The 21,753-nt window shown below is 40.3% G+C and overlaps 2 protein-coding genes across 2 annotated transcripts; one reads left to right on the top strand and one right to left on the bottom strand.

The window, feature by feature from the left end:
* Window positions 1-760: 760 nt before the first annotated feature.
* Window positions 761-15,233, top strand: hif1aa (hypoxia inducible factor 1 subunit alpha a). The gene is made up of 15 exons (XM_088317663.1): window positions 761-1,080; window positions 7,030-7,220; window positions 8,368-8,519; window positions 8,710-8,794; window positions 9,271-9,380; window positions 10,007-10,209; window positions 10,367-10,473; window positions 10,601-10,748; window positions 11,550-11,854; window positions 11,941-12,140; window positions 13,096-13,215; window positions 13,294-13,550; window positions 13,645-13,744; window positions 13,989-14,076; window positions 14,167-15,233. Exons 1-15 carry the CDS (start codon window positions 1,049-1,051, stop codon window positions 14,328-14,330), a joined length of 2,262 nt encoding a protein of 753 aa, XP_088173789.1. The 5' UTR covers window positions 761-1,048; the 3' UTR covers window positions 14,331-15,233.
* Window positions 14,696-21,395, bottom strand: LOC148343242 (serine protease HTRA2, mitochondrial-like). Its single transcript, XM_088317674.1, has 8 exons — window positions 20,747-21,395; window positions 19,562-19,766; window positions 17,809-18,003; window positions 17,684-17,716; window positions 16,778-16,886; window positions 16,624-16,693; window positions 16,434-16,529; window positions 14,696-15,768 (listed from the first exon to the last, which is right to left on the bottom strand). The coding sequence occupies exons 1-8, from the start codon at window positions 21,187-21,189 to the stop codon at window positions 15,603-15,605; spliced, it is 1,317 nt and encodes a 438-aa protein (XP_088173800.1). The 5' UTR covers window positions 21,190-21,395; the 3' UTR covers window positions 14,696-15,602.
* Between the last annotated feature and the right edge of the window lie 358 nt (window positions 21,396-21,753).

Below are 21,753 nucleotides of genomic sequence, written 5' to 3'. Positions count from 1 at the left end.
ACGCAAATTGCTAATATTACATATATAGAGAATATTATGTTTCTTCAGCATATTTATGAAAAATACTTATAGGGGAAGCTGAGCTTCCCTTGCAGCCTTAGAAAATTGCCACTGCCATTTTTGTTTTTCAATGCATTTATACAGTAATGCCCATGAATTCTACATGGCTTTTCACAAATAGCGGGGGGCAACTACTTTATTGTGTAATAATAAATAATCCCTTAGATATAGTGTTTTTCTGATAATATAGGTAACTTTGTTTTAGGTGACACGCTCCAAAATATGAAAAACTGGAGAGGCTTTACCATAGCTCTAAAAATGGTCAAAGCAATCAGCCTGATATCTTTTTGCTTAGTCAGTCATGTAGCTTGGTTTTTTTTTCCCTTCAAGATTGCAAGGTATGTTGAGAAACACAATTTCAGAACACAATTGCAACTATTTACAATATTGTCAGGGTTAAAACAAACAAACTCATCAGAGGATTTGATATTTTAAATGACGTTTGGAGATCACTTAGACAGCTTCAGTCACACTGTTTCTGTATTGTACATTTCTGTATTTTCTGCATGGATTATTTGATTATTGAGGATTATTTATTTATTTATTTATTTATTTTTCTCATTCCAGAATGACCTTCGTATCTGTTTAGTGAAGCAGATTCCACGGTGGCACTGTCTTGGTGAAGCAACCTTTCATAGATACATTAGTCACATTGTACGATGAAATAAAATATCTCGGGCGCGTTCACGTAATTGCGCGTCGCCGCGCCCTCGGGGGAAGTGAGTAATCCTGCACTTGTGTAGTTCTAGGTTCCAGTTCCAGTTTTCCAGCGTGGCAGCGCTTCCAATTGCGGACGTACGAATGGCCTGCCTTTAAGCGGCGAGAAAACTTGTTTCCTCACAAAATAAACTCACCGGCAACTCTCACGAAAAGCACTTAAAGGAGCTAGGAGCCCAAATCGGCGAGAATCTGCTGGAGTTTGGCGTTATTCGTCGACGGCGACAGACAGCTTGACACGGATCGAGCGACACAACTCGGGTGTCCTGAAATGGACACGGGAATTGTACCTGAAAAGAAAAGGTAACGTTGACGCTATCCCGACACTACACGGCCGCTTGTCAACATACGTGCGTGGTGTTTTGAAGAGTCGAATTAGCGCGACGTTATGGACTGTATTGCGAGTTTGGACGTGGACTCTTCCTGCGTTTACGACGACATAATGTATTTGTTAGCTAGTGGCTAACTTGACTAGCTAGCGAGCTTCGGACGCTCCTTTGTTGATCTCGTTTATTTGTGTTTGTTTCCCCAAATTTAAACCATGTCTGATTAAATAAGACAATGTAATTTGTAAGTAATCTATTACGAGTTACGCTTTTTGTGTGTGTAATCGATGAGAGTTTTCTTGACGCGTTTTATCATGGTTATAACTGCTGTCAAGGTTTGACGTTGTTGGGATCGTTGGCCCTTATCTCTTGTGCGCACTGCTGTGGTTCGGCTCTCTTGTTAAATATACATAAGTAGTTGTCTGGAAACCTCACTTGGTCACTCTGGGTTATTAATGTGTCAGTCGCTAAGTGTAAATGCATTAATAGTAGTGACAACGCCGTAAGTTTATTTTTGACAGGCGTCAGCAGTTCAGTTGTTTAAACACGGACCTGATACTAAAGGTACTAAGTTTATGATAATATTTGAAAAAGTCAATTGCGGCTATGTAGTTACTGCTTCAATAATCTGTTTTAGTGACCAACCAATCTACAACGGAATTAAGAACTTGCATTTGCGATAGATGTCTTTGGGTTTTATGTGGTCTCAGTGCTGTAGTAAAGTAACTGTGGAGTAATGCAGTGTTATTTTGTCACTTTAACATCAATTGGATGTTTTTGTTTTAATGTTGTTCTAGCTAGCCCAATCCCCTTTGGCTTTACCCTGTGTTCCTGCTGCCAAGTAAACTTGGCACATTGTCCCATGTACAGGTCGAGTTACTAATCCTGCGTATATTTTGTGAACTACAGTGGCTATAAACGTCTACCAAGCATTGTTCGAATGCCAGGTTTTTATGTTATAAAGAACAAGAGGGGTCATTCTAAAACTTTTTGACCACTATTTTGTCCTGTAAAATGTAGGATCCAATTAAAGAAAATCAAATTTCATTAAATGTACAATGCAACACAGTGAGAGAGTTTTCCTCAAGTAAAGGATTTACAGCACAGGACCCAAAATTGGTGAGAAGACGAGAGCAAAACTGGTCAAGTGCGCTGACCCGAGTCCAAGAGCAACATTGGAGTAGCTGCGGAAATTTCTGATAAGAAATAAGTGTTTAGTACATGTCATAATAATCGCCTGGAAGAAAAAGACTTGAACCACACTTGAAATCTCCCAAATACCGTCAGTTTTTCTTCAGTGGAATTAGGCCTTTGTCAAGGTTTAGGGAATTCTGAACAATTCCAAACGTCAGACAGATTTGACACAAACCCTACAGGCTTCGGCTGGAAACCATAAAGAAAAAAAAGTAAAGAAAGTCGACTAAACAAAGTGGACCTTTATTTGGGTTTAATCAGATGGACGTTAATTCTGGGCACAGCCACATCAGAGTTTCAGAGGGTGTGCACACTCCAGCCTCATTATCTCAGTTTATTTTTACCCCTCACTCCTAACGCAAATTTTATTTTTCACTTGTATTGTCCAGGCCATAGGTCACATTAATTGTAGAAATCTGGGATTTGAACAGTACTGTGAAGACTTCCCTCCCATTTAGGTTATTTGCTTTATTTTCTTGTTTTATCACAGGTTTGATGCAAGCTATGTTGTGCAGTGCTACTTTGTGGTCTTATTTCTGCCTCATCTCTTAATCACCTCAGATTGACGTCAGAAGCAGTTGCCAAATTTGTGTCGCAGTGGAAGTTGAGCTTAGGTATTCAACTACAGTTCCTTCATGTTAACGAAATAAATGTGTGTGGCATAAGAGGATTTTGTATATTTTTTTTAACTGATTAAGTCGACTTGATGCCTTTATGACTAATCCAAGACAGCAAAGTTTGATGAACTGGACAATCAAACCTTGCCGAAAGCAATTTTTCTCCAAAACGGAAACCTCAGCAAAGAGTTTTATTCGGAGTATGTTCATATATTAGATGGAAGGGTACTTGACATAACATGCCAAAGATAAAATATCCCTTAGATTTAGTTACACGTTTTGTCAAAAGCATATGATCAATGGATGAGCGGTTCCACAATAGCCACAGTTGTTAATGTAACATTCGCTGCCTTTGCTTAGCTGAAGGAACCAATACTGATCATCTGAAAACACCTGATAGGCCCCAATTTCCGATCACATGATAGCATCTGGACATCCCTAAGTAATAATGAAATATTTTTCATGGCTTTTTGTCAGGAGTGTCCCGATCAAGTTTTTATGCTGCTGATTCCGATACGATTAACCATGAGTGAGATCGTCCGAGACTGACTACAGGGATTAGCTGCACAATTTTCAATCTTAGCGCTGAGGGCTAACTATTGTTTTAATAATCAATCTATAATTATTTTTTTTTCAATTGATGAATGAAATAAAAAAAACAAAAAAAACATTTTATCCAATTGTCTATCCATTTGTGACGCAAAACCAGAACATCGTTTCAAATTGTCAGTGGAGAAACCGCACCAAATGCACCAACATTGTCGCTGTCCTGTGAAAAACATACGTTAACACATTAACATACGTTTCACGTTAATGGGATGTCTGTAACGCAGAAAGCCTATTTAACGTAAAAATTGAAAATAAATGGACCGATGTGCCAAGTGCCACGGCTGTCGAGCCGGGTGACCCTACTTCTATTATCTTTTGGCGGTTGGCAAATACTTTTGCTACATTGCCAGCCCCTAAAACGGGGATGAGCTGATGCAATCAAGGAACATCATGAGTCGCTATATAACGCAAGTGACCTCATCTCATTTGTGCCGATTTGGCACAATTGCCAGTTCCTTATTGTTAATAACGTGGCCCATTTCTACCACTACAATGTGCTGTTATCCATCAAGCTATGCCCACAAACCAAAAATATACGTCTTCCCTGAAGTGTTGTGTGTTTTGTATGAATTGGCCTTCAGTGTTTCTTTCGTTTGCATGCACGCCGCCATATAAACACGTGATGGTTTGTGGCACACATGTAGCTCTGAGATTTTTAGATTGTTTAGCCATACTCCTAAATTGTTTCATGACCCATTAGCCACTCTGATAGTGAAATTCTAATGTTTTATAACGTCAAATTGAATTTTATTCAATTACACAACTAAAACAATGGGATGATGTGTTGAATACTTGTAGCCTATATACTACATTGTTTTGATTTGAAGCCTCCTGCTGTTTTTCTTTTTTTTTTGAGCGACCTCAAAAAAGAGGAACACTAGAGCAACATTTGCAGCCGGTGAACAGAACACTGAGCAAGCGGAATGTTGGCAACCTTTTTAGAGAGCCGACTACTGGCAGTTGCTGCACTTTTTCCTGGAGTCAATCCTCTTTTATTAGTTTTTTTCCCAGGCTGCAATTAGGGTCGGCTAATTCTTTATTCCTTTATTTTTTGATTCGTCAACAATGCTGCTGGCCACAATGAGACATCTCTTTTCAGTACAGTCTGGCTTTTATTGGAGAAAATTGGATAATGAAATCAGTCATCACTAGTTGTGTTTTGTGTCCACTTTCTTATGTCGTCACCAAAGGGGCCATTGGCCTGACATTTTCAATCCTCTTCTGGTTTTCTCACTGAGCTTCTAGTTGTGGTGGTTTTGCACATGAAATAATATATTAGACAAATGTTTACTGTCAAATCATACAGTGATGACTGATATCTCAAGTGAAATGCTTCAGTCCCTCGAAAATGAAATACACCAGAAATCCAGCTATTGGCTGCAGGGCTTTTCAATGCGCACAGGATTCTTTCACTGTTAATCTCCTCTCCACTGGTTCATATGTGGTTCTTGCATATTATATATAATGTCCATACAGTCATAGTATTTATTCATACTGCATTTTAAAATTGCACTCGGATAATATAGAGAAGCAAAACCATATGTGTTGTTTTGTAGCGTTGCACTGCAGATGACTGCATGACCCCAAGTGCTTGTGCTCGTACAGTACTGTTATATAACATTGGCCACAAGCCTGGGAAAGTGTTCGTATCTGCTGGGGACTGTTTTTTCATAGGCTACTTGATATAGAGGGAAAGCGGTGTGCGTCTCGAGAAAAGGGTAAACTGCATTTTCGTTGAGCAAGACAAAAAGCAGATAAACTCCATGATGCAGCGTCTAGCAGTTTAGAATGTTGAGTAATAAATCATTAATTGGATGAAAAAGGAATACTCTCTTGCTTTGTGTGTTGGTTGACACCAGTTCATCTGAGGAACACAGATAATTTTTATCTACGTATTTTTTGTGCAGTGTATAACCTTCGACCCGACCTTCGATTCCTTTGGATTTTGAAGCAAACGTAAAGTAAGCTGATGAAAGACTTGAACAAACTTGTTTAACGCTAATGATGAGGGTATAATAAAAGTTCTCGTTTCGTTAACATTAACTGTCACTCAAGTGTAAATGTTACAAAAAGTTAAACAATGTGAAATCAATGAAAACTTTTGAATTAAATAATTACAGATACAAATTATTATAATGTCAGAAGCTACATGGATAGCTAGTGGGTCGTGTTAGCAGTCAAATCCTTCGTGGTCCGATGACACTTGTGGTACTTATATGCATGTATTATATGGAGGGCCTCAAAGTTGCAACATCTCTGACCGGCTTAGTACTAAAGGTTCTCTACAATGCATTTTTTCGGAACAGGCTCATTTTTGTTTTTATTGAGGGTTGGTTGAACGCCATCGATTGTCCCTAGGTGTGATTGCGAGCGTGAATGGTTGTTTGTCTTTGTGTACCCTGTGATTGGCTGACAACCAGTTTGGGGTGAACCCCACCTTCTGTCTGAAGAGAGCTTGGATAGGTTCCAGCATGCCCGTGACCCACGTGAGAAGCGGTACAGATAACGGATGGATGGCAAACAACTTTGAAGTATTGCGTCATATTGACGTCTGGTGTGGCGTCATGCTTAATGACAGTGCCACTTTTGAACCAGATGTTATTTCTGTAGTATAAACTACAAGTGTCGTAATTTAGAGGAACAGCTCGTTTCTCTTGCTGAAGGTAATCAGGCGACGCTTTAACATATCCTTTCAATTCAAGACAAGCCTCCAGTTTTGTTTTTGCTCTCTTGATGAAATACTGGCCTCTTCTTACGCCACTGTTGCTCTGGCGATATCTGGACTAATCTCATGCTACCATTGTTTCAAAACTTCCCAGCGGTTCTTGGTTTGATCTAATCTAAACCAGAAATTGAAGTCAATATCCCGAAACAATGTTGTTTGCTTTCATTTCGCACCAATGAATAACCTCAAAGCTTTTCGAGATGGCTTTGTGACATTAGAACAAATCTTTAAATCCATCCATATTACTTGTTTAATTCATTTTGATGTTAAGTGGCATTGACTTAAAACAAAATGCAGAAGTGTAAAAATAAAATCGCTCAACAATATAACCACCATGTGAGGCTTACTGAATGAGTCTTTTGTAAATATTTGTCAGTCGTATTGATTATTGAAGCAAGGCATTTGGGAAATTAGCTCCTCAATGATGTGGAGAGTATGACGTCACTCAGACTGGTGAATTATTCACCTGATCGAGTTCTGAATGCGTCATTCACAAATTAGCCCAGTAACATCTGCACAATATGTGAATATTGTAGACATGATGTTTTAGGTTTTATGCTATAAAGAGCAGTTTACATTATGCACTTCCTCAATGTCCTTACTGTTCATCATGCAGAGCTACGTCTCGATGGTCTCACTGTCTTGACTGTGAATGAATGTTTGCAGTCACAGATTTTTGGCATATGCCTCCATAATAGGGCTCCAACCAACAAGTATCAATTTACGGTACTTTCGAGGCATTATGTGGCCACAATGACTTACCCCCAACTTTCTCCCGCAGGGTGAGCTCGGAACGAAGGAAGGAGAAGTCAAGGGATGCGGCGCGATGCCGGCGTGGGAAGGAGTCAGAGGTGTTTTACGAGCTGGCTGAGCAGCTGCCGTTGCCTCACAGTGTCAGCTCCAGCCTTGACAAGGCCTCCGTCATGAGGCTCACCATCAGCTACCTGCGCATGAGAAAACTGCTTGGCACTGGTCAGTTGCTGTTTTCCGATGCATACAAAAATGGTCCGATAATATTTCCATCATTGCAGGAGGTCCCACGAGAGGGAATTTAAAATGAAAACATGCTGACCAGTGGAATCCTTGCATCTCCAAAATAACTTTCACTAAAACCAAAAAAGTGGAGTTATGTTATGAAAGATTATCATATCCCGGTCTGCATTAATGCAATACTAATACAAAATGTTCAATTGCAAATTTTAGATGCAAAATATTTCCTAATTTATTATGCTGTCATTGATTAACATGCTAGGGATTTGTTGCTGCTGCCGCCACCAACTGTAGACATCGAAGTCTGTGCTCATGCCGACCTCCCGACCAGAGAAAAAGCCTTTCTCATCATCTTCCCCAAACACCAATTTTAAGAAGGTCTTTGAGTCATGCCTGATTTAATAAATATGGGACATGTAATTCAAATTCCAAAAAGTGAACATAGTGTACTGTAAATTTTGAACATTTTAATATGGTGAACGTCTGGAGAACATTTGTGTAACGCTAGCAATCTTGAACAAACACTGACGACAACTCAACCTTCGCTACCTTAACCAACACTTACAAATATCCACCATTTGTGGTCATCTCCCAACCCATAGGTTTGACCCCTGGCCATTGGCCCATGTCGAAGTGTGCTTGAGCAAGATACTGAACTCACAGATTCTCCTGATGCTGTGCACTGACTGTTCTAAGCAAAAGTAATTGAGCGCAATAAGAAAAGCCAAGTATTTTGATTTTCATCGTTTCACTATTTCACTGTTCTAAGTGTTCTGAGTACAAGATGAAATTTTGTGGTTTGAATAATTTTGTATTCATATTAAAATGATAGTGGATTAGAAAAGCTTGTCTTTGTGGTATTTCAACCTGTTTACTGGTTGTTATGTTATTGTTAGAAGAAAAAAATTACCATGTTATCAATACAAGCAATCATACAGGTTATCTAATTAAGAGCTATCAATGGTAACAAATAAAGCCAACATCGTGTTAACTAATTTACCAAAGTACACTAACTAATTTAACAAATTACACAGCATTCATATTTTACACTGTCATACATGTTGCGACCTTGAACAACTTGGCAATTTAGGCATACAGAAACCCATTCTTTGTTTTTCTGTCCCTCCAGATGAGCCGAAGCCTGAAGACGAGAATGAGTTGGACACACAGTTGAACAGCCCGTACTTAAAAGCTCTGGAGGGCTTTCTAATGGTGCTGTCAGAAGATGGCGATATGATTTATCTCTCTGAGAATGTTAACAAGTGCCTCGGCCTAGCGCAGGTAAGTCTGAATTGAAAGTGTCAGCATTAAGTGAAATGAAGTGGAAACCGTCTTCTGTTAGTATTTTTAGAAACAATGAAGGGCATGTTTTTACTTACTTCTTGAAAAAAAAACCGTTAGAGGTGCCCATGTTAACAGTGCATAAAATATTGACGTGAAATGTCTTGCATTGCCTCTCTGACCTCTACAGTTTGACCTGACTGGCCACAGCGTGTTTGATTTCACACACCCTTGTGACCAGGACGAGCTGAGGGAAATGCTGGTCCACAGAACAGGTACAGCGCATTTTATCATCATAACTCGCAAGACCATGTCAACTTTCCTTTGCATTACCAGAAGAATATGTTGTATCAGCATGACACACATTATCGTAAATTTATTGTATAATTATCTACAATTAGAAACAGTCTCAAAACATTTTAGAATACATACAGTATTTCTTTATGTATGAAAGACTTGTGGCCAATCCAGGCTTTAGTGTGCCTTTTGCCTACAGTCAGCTGAGATATGTTCCATTTTCTCACAACCGTAAAGCGGGAGAGAAAATAAATGGGCAGTCTTCATTATATTACATTCTTTGTATTTAATTTTCTGAGTAAGTAAAGCATCCTAAATGAAACACTGAGGGTAAAAAAACAAAACATTACACTACAGCCACTTTCAATTATAATCACTCGTAGTAAAGTTTAAAGAAATGGTGAAAGATTCATCTTTTTAATCGACTTTCTCTTCTTTTTGGTTGTAAATTCAGGCTCTAAAAAGACAAAGGAACCAAATACGGAGCGCAGCTTCTTCCTTCGAATGAAGTGCACGCTAACTAGCCGGGGCCGCACTGTCAATGTCAAGTCTGCTACATGGAAGGTAATGGAAGGTCTGCTTAGTCATTTTAAAAGTTGGACTTAAACCTTGATAATGATGTAAAGTGTATGTTGGCAAACTATTCATCACTAGTAACCCAATAACCTGTTGAAAAGCAAAGTGGCCATTAGTCAGTAAACTTCATTTTAATCCATAAATATAATTGTGTACGCGCACAGATGTCGACATCTGATAGGCCATTAGCAGACTATTCTGACTCAAGCCCATGCGAAAGACATTAACCATACAATTACTGAGCTCGGATTACATGTCTATATCATGACAATTCCAAACCCAAAGCATCATTTGGATTTTAGTTGCCTCTCATCAAGACATGTGCTTGAGCATTGAAGATTAAACAGGCAGTTGGACATGATTTTAATACTATGAAGAAAAATGTTTAAATTATTCTCAGGAAAGTATAATACGATTAATTTATATTATGATATTATTTATATTGTGTATTTCACAACTGCTTGAGCGGTAACAAAGTTATATATAGTGAAATAGTTACATATAGTGTAATAGTGTAATATGAATAAATGTACATTAGCAATCCTTTTTAAATAACCTGGAGCATGCGATACACAATTATTTGAGTCTAGAATAACACACGGTCACATCAACAGGTGCTTCACTGCTCTGGACACGTGCGTTCACATAGTGACCTCAACGAGCAGAGTGCCACGGACCACAAGGAGCCACCGCTTCCCTATCTGGTGCTGATCTGTGACCCTATTCCACACCCTTCCAACATTGAGGTTCCCCTGGATGCCAAGACGTTTCTCAGCCGCCACACAATGGATATGAAGTTCACATACTGTGATGAGAGGTGAGCACGATCCAGCGTCATCGTCCTTCTCGATACCCGTCACTCCCAGTGTAGTCCTACAGCCATCTTGGTCTTACTTTCTCTACTACAATATTTTCATGTTTCACTTCCCATTTGAGGTTGCAGTGGATGTTGATCATTTATTGTGCTCCTACAGGATCACTGAGCTTATGGGATATGATCCAGAGGACTTGTTGGATCGGTCTGTGTACGAATACTATCACGCGCTGGACTCAGACCACCTCACCAAGACTCATCACAATTGTAAGCATGACTGCTAAGACCGCATGCTACCTTGAATTTAGGCAGAATAATGTTGAAAATAAACTACATCCGCAGTGTTTTGGACAGTGGCGTATCAAAAACGTGCTTGTGTTTTTATTTGTTGCAGTGTTTGCGAAAGGCCAGGTCAGCACAGGCCAATACCGGATGCTGGCCAAGAGAGGAGGTTTTGTGTGGGTGGAAACACAAGCAACTGTCATCTACAATAACAAAAACTCGCAGCCACAATGTGTGGTCTGCGTCAACTTTGTGCTCAGGTACCAACAATTCCTCAATAAGAAGAAAGAAATAATCAGCAATGCAATGAGACATTTTATTTTCACTGATGTGGGTAGTTTAAAAAAAAAATCACTCCTACAGCTTTTTTAACAGTATGTTAAACCTCTGCTATTCATTGGAGATGATGGCTGAACCACCTGAAAAAATATTTATATTTGCCAGTATCAGTAGTTTAAACTGTAAACACAACATAAACTGTGATCCCCACACACCTTTGCATCATTTCAAACACATTGTAAATCATTACCCTTAAAAGTAAATAGACATAAATGCACATACACATGCACAAAAAGACTCTTGTGAGTTTTCTGTAACAACCCAGGCTTAATTTAGCTTTTACTTTACCATATGGAGCTATGTCAAGATTTATCAAGTCATCAAATGTCCTTGACGGGACTCAAAACTTTCCATGACTCACAACGTACCAGTTTGACTTGCCGCCATCTGGTGGCATTCTAAAGCATTCGAGAACGTGCCTCAAACCATGAATAGGGCAGTTTTAGTTGAGGGTCGGTTCTACAGAAAAACAGGTGTCCAGATTTGATAAATTTTATGCAGTTTCACAAAGCTATACTGTGGGGCAGTCCATGTATGCGTGCTATTTTTACAAATTAATGACCAATCTGAAGTTGAAAATGCCTTCTCTTTAATGGAATAATTGAACAAATGCTGTTTTTTGGGGGGTGCTCTGAAATGTGATGATTTTGTAAGTAGAAGGATTCATGTGAGTCATATGTGAATAGTGTGCTGTGATTTGACACTCTACACCTGATCTACAGTGGCATCCAGGAGGAGAAGCTGATCTTGTCTCTGGAGCAGACAGAAGATGTGAAGGAGGAGAAGCAGGATGGAGAAAAGGTTGTTGTGCAGAGCTGCCCATTAGAGGAGTCCCCAGCCCTGATGAAAAAGGAGAAAGAGGGCGAGAAGGCCCCTGAGCTGGATGTGATCAAGCTGTTTACCCAAACGCTTGAGCCAAAGCCAGTGAGCAGCCTGTATGATCAGCTGAAGGAAGAGCCTGAGGCATTGACACTGTTGGCCCCAGCAGCAGGAGACACCATCATCTCCTTGGACTTCAGCTGCCCTGGTTTGTGGTCTCATTCAACCTTGGATGTCCTTTGACTACATATGTCTTGAATGCTTGACTCCTAACCCCTTGCTATCCTCGACCAGAGTCTGACATCCAGCTGCTGAAAGATGTGCCTCTCTACAATGACGTGATGCTTCCTGCCACCAGTGAAAAGTTGGCACTGCCTCTTTCTCCCCTGCCGCCCAGCGAGCCCCTCGGTGTCGATGTCACCGCTGTGGGTGGCAAAAACGAGAACTATGCCAGACCCGTGTCCACGTTGACTACCAGCAACAGCACAGCGGAGGTAAACCAACTAAAGTTCATTGAAATTCAATTATTGTTGGAATATTCCAGGATTTGGTTGTACAGCGAGCCTCTGTTCATAAATGACCCAGTTCATGAACAAATTGGTTTAGGAACTAGATTTTGTGACACTTGCCATGCGTTGTGCTTACTTTGACACACCCTAAACAGTGTTTACTCCGTGTGACATGTGAAGCATTTCAGATTCAGTTTTTTTTTTTCTCAGATTGATTTATTTTTGCCCTTAGTGGGTTCTTAACTTTGTCTGTGTATCTGTTTGTGCTGTCAATGCGTGTTACTTAGTAAGTTGTACGTCCTCGACATTGACAGGGTGTTAAAATTATGATGACAGAGCAAAATTTACTGACGTGCCCAGCTCTGGTGATTTCATTCATTTCTACACTGTATTTCTTTTTATACTTAGCCCATAAAAACACCATAAACAAATTGCTTCTGGTGCCGAAAACAAATTAATTCTATTTACATTCATCTTAATGGTAAAAATTGCTTTGCTCCGCAAACAGTCATGGAATGAATTTAGTGTGTGAACGGAGGTTCTGCTGTTTAGTCTTTAGTGCATAGTACATATCTCTTATTTTTTATTTGTTTTTTTTATAAACCTTTCGTTTTCAGCTATACATTCATGCCGAATGATGGCTCTGTATGGCTTTTTGTATTAAAAATATAGCCGAACAGAAAAGGGTTTCAATTTGTGTTACTGTTACTGGTCTTGACACAAGCAACTGAATCCAGTAGTGTGTCTACGGAATATTATGAGTGTATATATGCGTTTTTTTTTTTATATATAGTAGTACCAGATTTTACTAACATTTTTCTTAAACCTGAATGGGTATTTAGATTTGTTTATGGTATAAACTTTTCAACCAGGTAGGATACAGGTAGGCCATAATGGATGAAATGGAGATGAGGCATTTCTAATTCAATCTAATCTATAGGTCAGTCCTCCTCCGGACTTTTGCTTAACTATGGACCCGGACATCTCCGACTTTAAACTAGACTTGGTGGAGAAGCTGTTTGCCATTAATACACAACCCAAGACCCCATTTACCACACAGGTAATGATGTCAAGAAGGAATGAGGGTGTCGTTGATGATCTTTAAAAAACAATGAACACATGCTCATCTCCCCAAAAGGCAATGGAGGACTTGGACCTTGAGATGTTGGCTCCCTACATTCCCATGGATGATGACTTCCAGCTGCGCAGTGTGAGCCCCAAACAGCCACTGCCCTGTGGACCTGTCGAATCCCTCGAGAGCTCTCCTGTCCACGTCACGCAGGACCTCCATAACTATCTCGGCCTGGCCTTCAGCACGCCAAACAGCGGCACCACGTCTCCGGCACCGCATGACCCAGTCGTTGTTCCCTCCTCTTCCTCCAGCCTCATCAAGAGGTAAAGGTTCCACAATATTCTCATGCTGTAGCCCGCCCGACATGCAACGTTTGCATGATGTATGCAGTCGTATCATGTCATGTTTGTTCTGCAGAACGCCACAGCTGGACAAAGAGGTGTCCCTCCGCACCCTGGCAGCTCAAATTGCACAGCGCAAAAGAAAACTGGATGACATACGAGAGATGGTTGGCCAGGTAACATCACAGCATTTTCACGTCACAAGCCAAGTCTTATTGTAATGGATGCACTTAGGGCCCGGTACGGAATAAATGGAAGATTCTGAGAGAGAAGGGTTCAAATGAAGAAGGCCATGACTCTTTTTTTCCAAAAATGTCAATCTTCCAATCAACTTGTGGCCAGCTTTTACGGGCCATACAAAATGATGTGGAGGGCCAAATGCGAGTTTGACACCCACAGTAACAATTGATGTATTTCCAGGAAACTTTGCCTAAGGAAATTGTGAATCAAGGGAAGAAACCAAAGGTTGAGTTGGGCCCAACCCAAACTGTACTTCTGCTGCCTTCAGGTGAATGACAGTTGGCCCCTTTTGTGGATTGCTCCATTGATGGCGTTTGTTCCATTTTTTAATATGAGCTGCGGTCTGTTGTCGTCGTAGATTTGGCTAGTTGCCTGTTGGGCAGCACATCAGAGGCCACCAGGTCCCTCTTCAACCTGCCGCAGCTCACCCGCTACGACTGTGAGGTCAACGCCCCCTTACAGGGCCGCCAGTATCTGCTGCAGGGGGAGGAGCTTCTGCACGCCTTGGACCACGTCAACTGAGTCTGCTGTTGGACTTGAGTGGACACTACAGTTTATCCTTCTTATTTTCCTCCCCCACCCACCCCCAATCCTCTTATTTATGTATCTGAATACGTCCAATTCAAGTTTGGCTGCTGTTAGCGCACAATATGTGACGTCCATAGCATTCCACTGTGACAAACGCCACAGCAGAATCTGAGGGATTCCGGCATCACAAAGTTCCAGTTTGTTGTTTCCATTTCTCTCCTTCTCAGCACACGGCGCCTCTCAGATGGCCTTTTCCATCAGGTCAACAAGAATCTGGCGCAACTGCCAGCAGTGTATTGTAAGCTTCAGTCGCACAATTTATATTTTCTTATAAAGAAAACTATTACCAGCAAAATATATTAAGCCTTTTTAAAAAATAGTTTTAATGGGATTTGAACAGTTTTATTTTTTGCTCCCATACTTATGTCTTAACATCTGTCATCCACAAATATGAACATGTTTAAACCTACAGTGGTTAGAATGTTGGCGCCATGTATTCACTGTCGTGTCTTTTTAGTCTTTAAATGCATTTAATTGTGTAGCAGTCCTAGTACATCAGTCACTTTATTACTTTGCTGTATGTGTGTTATTGTATGTACTGTACACCAGCGATATTCACTTAGTTTGGCTTCTCACGCTGAGCTCTGTCAAAACAAAATATGTATCCAAGTTTCCTTTGTTTCACATTGTCTTTTCTCCATCGATCATGACCCGGGTGGGTTTTTTCTGTGATACAAATACGGAGGATTTGAATGGGCTGCATTTTACTAATGTGATCATGGCACCATTGGTGATTTGTCCCAACACCGTTCATTAATTGTAGTCTGTGTGATCAAGTAATCAATCATACTATGCTTCTTGTTACTGTCTAACATTAAATGCCTGTCTTATAAACACTTTCATGCGTCATTAACTTACTCTGTAAGAAGGCATCGGATGAGAAATATGGGCAAATGTTTCTAAAATCAAATACTGACAGTAGAAAATATCTAAAAAACCCATACACACACGCGCACACACTTCTGTAAAAGGTCAGCTCAAAAAAGATGTGTAATTTCAAGCCTGTTGGGTGGGCAGGTACTCCTGAGATACAACTATAAAATAGAATAATTACACAATAGTAATGAAAAAGTTAACTTTCCATAACGTGCCGCCTTTAATTCCAGGCAACGATGGTGACTAACAGGTTTCACAGTTGTACGCATGTGCATGATTTTGTTTCTTGGCAGGTCAGCAAAATGTGAGTAGGTGTGGTGTGGTTGCTTGTCACTCTGTGTATTCAGGAGTCATTTGCAATTGAAGCTGTTCTTCTCCTCTCTGCACCACCATGGTGATGTTATCACTATTACGCACGGCCGTGTAGATCTCCTCTGAGGTGTTCACCTTCACTCTGTTGATCTCCAGCACAACATCTCCTGGCAGAAGGCCGGCTCTGACAAAGATGATAGTGAGAGTCAGGAGTTAAAGGTGAGATTTTTCCCCCCTCCACATGGCTAACAATTCATGAGCTCAATTCCAATATTTGCCCTGTAAAACTGTGTTGACTTTTGCCAGCCAATGTTTTTCATTTTGTAGTGTTCCACTTGCCTGGACTTATCCCTGTAACGATACGTGGATGTTTGGACTTTTTTTTTGGGCCAATCAGATTCCATCCTTTCCATGTCAATCTAATCTGCCAAAGGCCTTTAGAATCAGTGCTGGCCAATGTAACAAATAATACAGTTTGAGCAATGGAATAGTTTTACTTTTTTTTTATTAGATCTTTTTGACCACGGAAATAAAGTGTATGTATATATATATACACACACAAGTTAAAATTCATCCTCATCCTTTGGCAATGTCAACATTTCCACCCTCATTGAATGGTCAGTTAAAACTTGTCAACAGGCAAATTTGACCAACAAAATATGGCTGTAATCCATCTTCACACATCAACACAATCTGCTGAGTAAGATGTGTTTTATTGTATGTTTTTGTCATTTCATTTTCTGAACTGTGCTATTAAGTGGTGGTTGGGTAGGTCCCCACTGAAGGCCCAAATGTACAGAATGTTTGGTCCCCCATTGAATGTGAACCAATGTCACTCTGTCTGCTCACCTGTATGCCGGCGAGCCCATGATCACTCTGTGGATCAGAATTCCATGCGTCACTTCCGGGAAAGATGCATCTCTAAGCTTTAGCTCAGCAATAATGCTAGGGCGCCAAGACAAAACAACACAAAGAGGCTTCAAAAGACAGTTACAGTGGATTTGAATTGTTTTTGTTTTGTTTTGCTTAAAAAGCTGACCTCGGTGTCAGAGTTAGCATCATGACGCCAATGTACCGCCGCTTTGTTTTGGACTCGCCAAACCAGGAATCTACCATTAACATTGGAACAACAGGGTGTGTCAGTGTTAGTCTTTTCTATACAGGAGGCATGAGGAAAGAAAACATGATTATACTTTTTCTTTTGCCAGCTTGATCAAGGAAAAGTCTCAGACGATCGGATGGTATAGCGAAGGAGATGCCTGGAGTGACTTTCATAGTGTTTATCCCGATGACCTCACCATCCTGAGGAAATATGCATATTAAAGTAATAAATACAGGTGAAATCATATTGGGAAAATAATTTCAGCTAACTTCTGCTTGTCCGTGTCATGTACATAGGGGTGGGTGTTTACTGATACCAGTTATCGGTATCTGTATCGGATTCTGGTGGAGCCTGCAGAAATCAGGCACCAATGCCAAAACCAGGGCAAAGACAAATCTGAGTAAGTCCCCCTCAACAGTAGATGGCTATGACAGTTTGACACGTGTATCATCATCTGCGTCTGAAGTCTATGTTCACATTTTGTGTTGATGTGTTTAATTGAATTGTACATATCAAAAGAAGGCGGCACGTCCGCCTCACAGTTCGGAGCTGCAGAGTTCGATGCCGGCCTCTGGCCTTCCTGTGTGGAGTTTGCATGATCTCCCCGTGCCTGTGTGGGTTTTCTCCGGGTACCCCGGTCTCCTCCCACATTCCAAAAACATGCATGGTAGGTTAATTGAACACTCCAAATTGTCCCTAGGTGTAATTGTGAGTGTGAATGGTTGTTAGTCTTTGAGTATACCCCGCCTACTGCCCGGAAACAGTTGGGATAGGCTCCAGCACCCCCGCGACCCTTGAGGATAAGTGGCTTGGATAATGGATGTATATCAAAAGTATTGATAGTTGGTATAGTTGAGTACTCTGAAAATGAATTCTCTTACTGATATCAGTCCTAAAAAAAAGTGGTTTCGAACATCCTTACATATGTGAATCTTACTTTGCCCCCCCCCCCTCCCCTCCCCTCCCCTCCCTGATTGAAATAGTAGCAACGACTCACCAGGTTGATGAGAGGACCTCCGGAATTGCCAAACTGCAAAACCAAACAAATGTCATGAGACACATTGCGAGTAACACGCAAATACTGTATATACCATACGTGTCCTCACTATAGCTCGCACTTACATCAATCGCTGCATCGGTCTGGATGTACTCCATGTTGGAGTTTGACAGGCCAAGCTCCTTACTGCCCCTCTGTACTGAGCTGATGATCCCTGATGTGATTGTGTTCCTCAACGCAAACGGGCTTCCCATGGCCACCACAAACTCTCCTTGACGGACATCAGACGAATGGCCCAGTGCGAGTGTGGGTAGTGGATTCTATGGGTCAGGGAAAAGGGGGGGCAGGTAAAGCCTGTGTTGTCTTGAACGTAAAATTATCAATTTAAAAAAGCTGCATGTATGGAAGACAGTCCCATTTATGTGATACATCCCAACTACTTCAGAGTATGTTAATTGTATTGCCGCCGGTCCCCCTATGTAAGAACACACTTTAAAAATAAAATAGAAATAAAAGATACAATCTACTAATTTGTTGCAAATTTTTCAAATTGCGGCTCGCAGACCCCTAGTGGTCCCCGGGACCCAGTTTTAGAACCACTGCAATACAGCATTGTGTACTTATCTGATACTGTGACAAGCAGCAAGTGCCAACTATGTAAATGTATGCTTATGTTTACAATTATGCCACTTCATCGAAGTAGTTTTGAACCTCTGGATACGGTTGTTCTCTAAATAAAATAGGTAAAAGTCCTAAAAAAAAAAAGAGTAATATTTGTGAAGCTATTTGAAGTGCAGTCTTTCAGCTTTAATCATTTCTTGATTGTTTTACTTTAAAACCATTGTGGTGGTGTGTAAAGACATACCATACTCTGCTGCACCTTTTTAACACAGTTGTAGTACTCGTTTTATTACGTAATGAATACAGGGTACAGTGCGTGTAACTTTTAAAGCTCAAACCCGCCTCCTTGTGGAGAAATCGGGAAACACAATGTGCAGTATGACCCAATACTTTACAAAGGGTCCTCAGTTTATTAAAGACATTCAAAGTTTATAAACCACCCGTGACATAAAAATGTGCTGTCCCATAGCACAGCAAGTGTTCTTCATATAAATATATTCTATTATTACACAAATATTTAGTGTATTCTATTATTACTTTGCTACTCTATTAGCAGTCTGTGCATCATTATTTTTTTCCCTTTACAATTGGTGATCAAAAGTTGAAACATCATATTTCTTTTTTTTTTTTGGGCCGGCACACATTGAGCAGCATGATCAAACAAGATGCAGCAATGCAAGGTTGTGCAACTAGTTGTCTTGAGTGGCTGACCATCTGCAACAAGTTCAGCTGCGATTAGAAAATTTGAATGGACTATGAATGGCTTCGCAATGTCGAAGATGTAAAGGCTAATCCAAATGGAATGCTGTCTCACATGAGCTTTCACCCCAAAACTTACTTTTTGTCCATCTTTGTGGCAGTGACGCCTTTAAATTTAATGCATCTGTGACTACTAAGCGAAGCATGGAGAGTCACTAATGCCAACATACACAAATTTAGGTAAAGAGCGGGGCCATCAATGCCAACAGCTTCTTAAAATATTCGCATTTTCTCCGTTCTTCTCACCCATTTCCTCTCTTTGTGCTTTTACTGTAAAATAAATACACTTTTTCGTTGACAACCAACCAACAACCCCCTAGAATTCCAGTTTCAATGCAATAAAAATAAATGACCAAAACTATACCTAAATATTAAAAACCCATATAAATGAGGCATGTTAGGAGCACAAGAACTTTTTCCAGTGTACTGTTCCAATCTTGACTTTCCAAGGCTGTGTATAGGAGGCGTGTTGACTAAATTTGGCCTCTTTTTGCTCACCTTTGCAGAGATTTTTATGGTGGCGATGTCAGCCACCGGATCGACGTCTTGCACGGTGGCATGGAACATATCTCCATTAGTGAGCTTGACGCGGACCCCACGCTTGTTGGCCACCACGTGAGCATTGGTCACGATAAGGCCGTCACTGCTGATAATAAAACCAGAGCCATTGGACACTGCCACTTCCCTTCCAGAAAATGGGTGTCTATTAAAAAAAAGGTGGGGGAATATAATTGAATAAAAGATTCAAAAACATAACTCAATGACCACATTTGATGAATACTGCAATGTAGTGCTTTGGCATGTGAACTAAAAGTCCTTGCTCATAAAATATCTGCCTAAAAAAAGCTACATGTTACCTGTATTGAGCTTAAAGAGGTAAAACTGTAGGCATAAACATATTTTTACACGTGAGAAGTGAAACAATTAACACATTATTGGTTATAAAATCCATCTACTTTTAAATCAATCATGTAGATACATTTTTTTATTCAAAATAGGACAAATACTTGAAATTTCAGCTTCAACAATAAATGTTCTTGGATTTTTGTAGCAGACCGATTATTTTTGTCTTGAATCAAGATAAAATATTTGCTTTTGCTTTAAAAAAAAACAATTACCTACATTTTTGCCAAATTTCTGACAACTTACGGACGAAATCATTGACTGAATGTTAATTAATTTGGCAATTTAAAATAATGTCATGTTTGTGAATACGGGTATAGAAATCAAAACACTTTTTATGCAAGTCATTGACAAAATAATAGATTACTCGAGTATTAAAATAATCATTATTTGCAGCTCTAAATACACATGCACATCAAAGAAGCTCTGCATCAATTTCAAAGTGATGTTTGCTAAATTTGCAGTATGACATTTTGAGGTACTGTGTAGATTATTGATTACACATTTCTAAAATTGATTAAAATGTTTACATCGCAATTCAACTCAATTGTATTTAGAACGCACTTTAAGACAAGCACCTCTGTTTGCAATTGTTGTACATGGAAGTAAATCATATAACAACAAACAAAAGTAATTAATAAAATTAAGAGTGAATTGAGACGAGATTGTGATTAAGTCAGGATCGATCATCTTGTGCGTTGTGACAGTTCTGTTTGGTGCTGTGCCAGGAGACTCGTTTACTGCATTGTCTTATTTGGTCCAACAGTTATGCCAACTCACCTTCCCACGATTTCGATGTAGACGACAGCGGGAGTGGACTTTTCCACGACATCCGCTATGAAGTTGTATTTATACCGAGGAGTGTCGGGTTTAAAAGGAGTAGCGCACTCAGCTGACGGCAGGATGCGTTCAAGTACCCTGCGTAATTTGGGTACCGTTGAACGTCCGCGGTCCTCTTGACGGTCCAGAAGAACGACAGACGCACACAGTCCCAAGCCCAAAGACAGCGACCGAAGCAGACGGTAGTGGCTGCGGTCGTGTCCTCCTTCCCTGTCCCAGGCTTGAGCCCTGCGGTCCAGTTGTGTGTTGTCGCCAGATCTCCCGTTGTTGGATGATAGTGCTGTTGACACCAGCCGGCTGCCTGTTATCTCATTAGTTCTCCAAGTGCGTGTCCTTAACGCCGCGAGGAAACGTTGACTGACAACAGCCGCGGTTGCCGCCATACTTGCATCACTTTATGTAGAGGAAATACGAATGGTTTGTATCGAATGGAATGAATTGATAACAATACTATCATTAGGATTTAAAATGACAGGAACCACGAGTCGACAACCAAAACAATTAGCTTCGACACGGAAGTTTGTCTTCTTCTTCGTTTCCTTTCAATGGCGGGTGACAAACCCGCTATAGTTTGAAATACCGCCATCACCTGTATTGGAGGGTACAGCACATTTTATTTACTGTTGGACTTTTTCACAGAGGGCTCTGTGTGAACTGATATTTGTGCAACTAGAAACTGAATCTGAATATTGTTGATTTAAATGTGAATTGCTAAACTTGAATATTTGAATTAAAAACTGAATTGAATTTCATACATTTATTGTTTAATTTGAATCAGAATTTTTCGATCAGAATTTTTTGTTAGGAACTGTATGCCAATAAACTTGAAAATTAATTAAAGACTTTAAAAGGTGACTGAGTTGAGAGCGGAAAGAGCGTTTGGGGTTTAATTAGATCGAAAAGTGATATACCGTTTTACGTACGTCACTATACAGTTACTGTAAAAC

Source organism: Idiotropiscis lumnitzeri, chromosome 1 (assembly GCF_059441095.1).
Source record: "Idiotropiscis lumnitzeri isolate Australia: NSW breed Sydney's pygmy pipehorse chromosome 1, RoL_Ilum_1.0, whole genome shotgun sequence".
Lineage (NCBI taxonomy): Eukaryota > Metazoa > Chordata > Actinopteri > Syngnathiformes > Syngnathidae > Idiotropiscis > Idiotropiscis lumnitzeri.
This window is presented reverse-complemented; position numbering and strand designations above follow the sequence as displayed.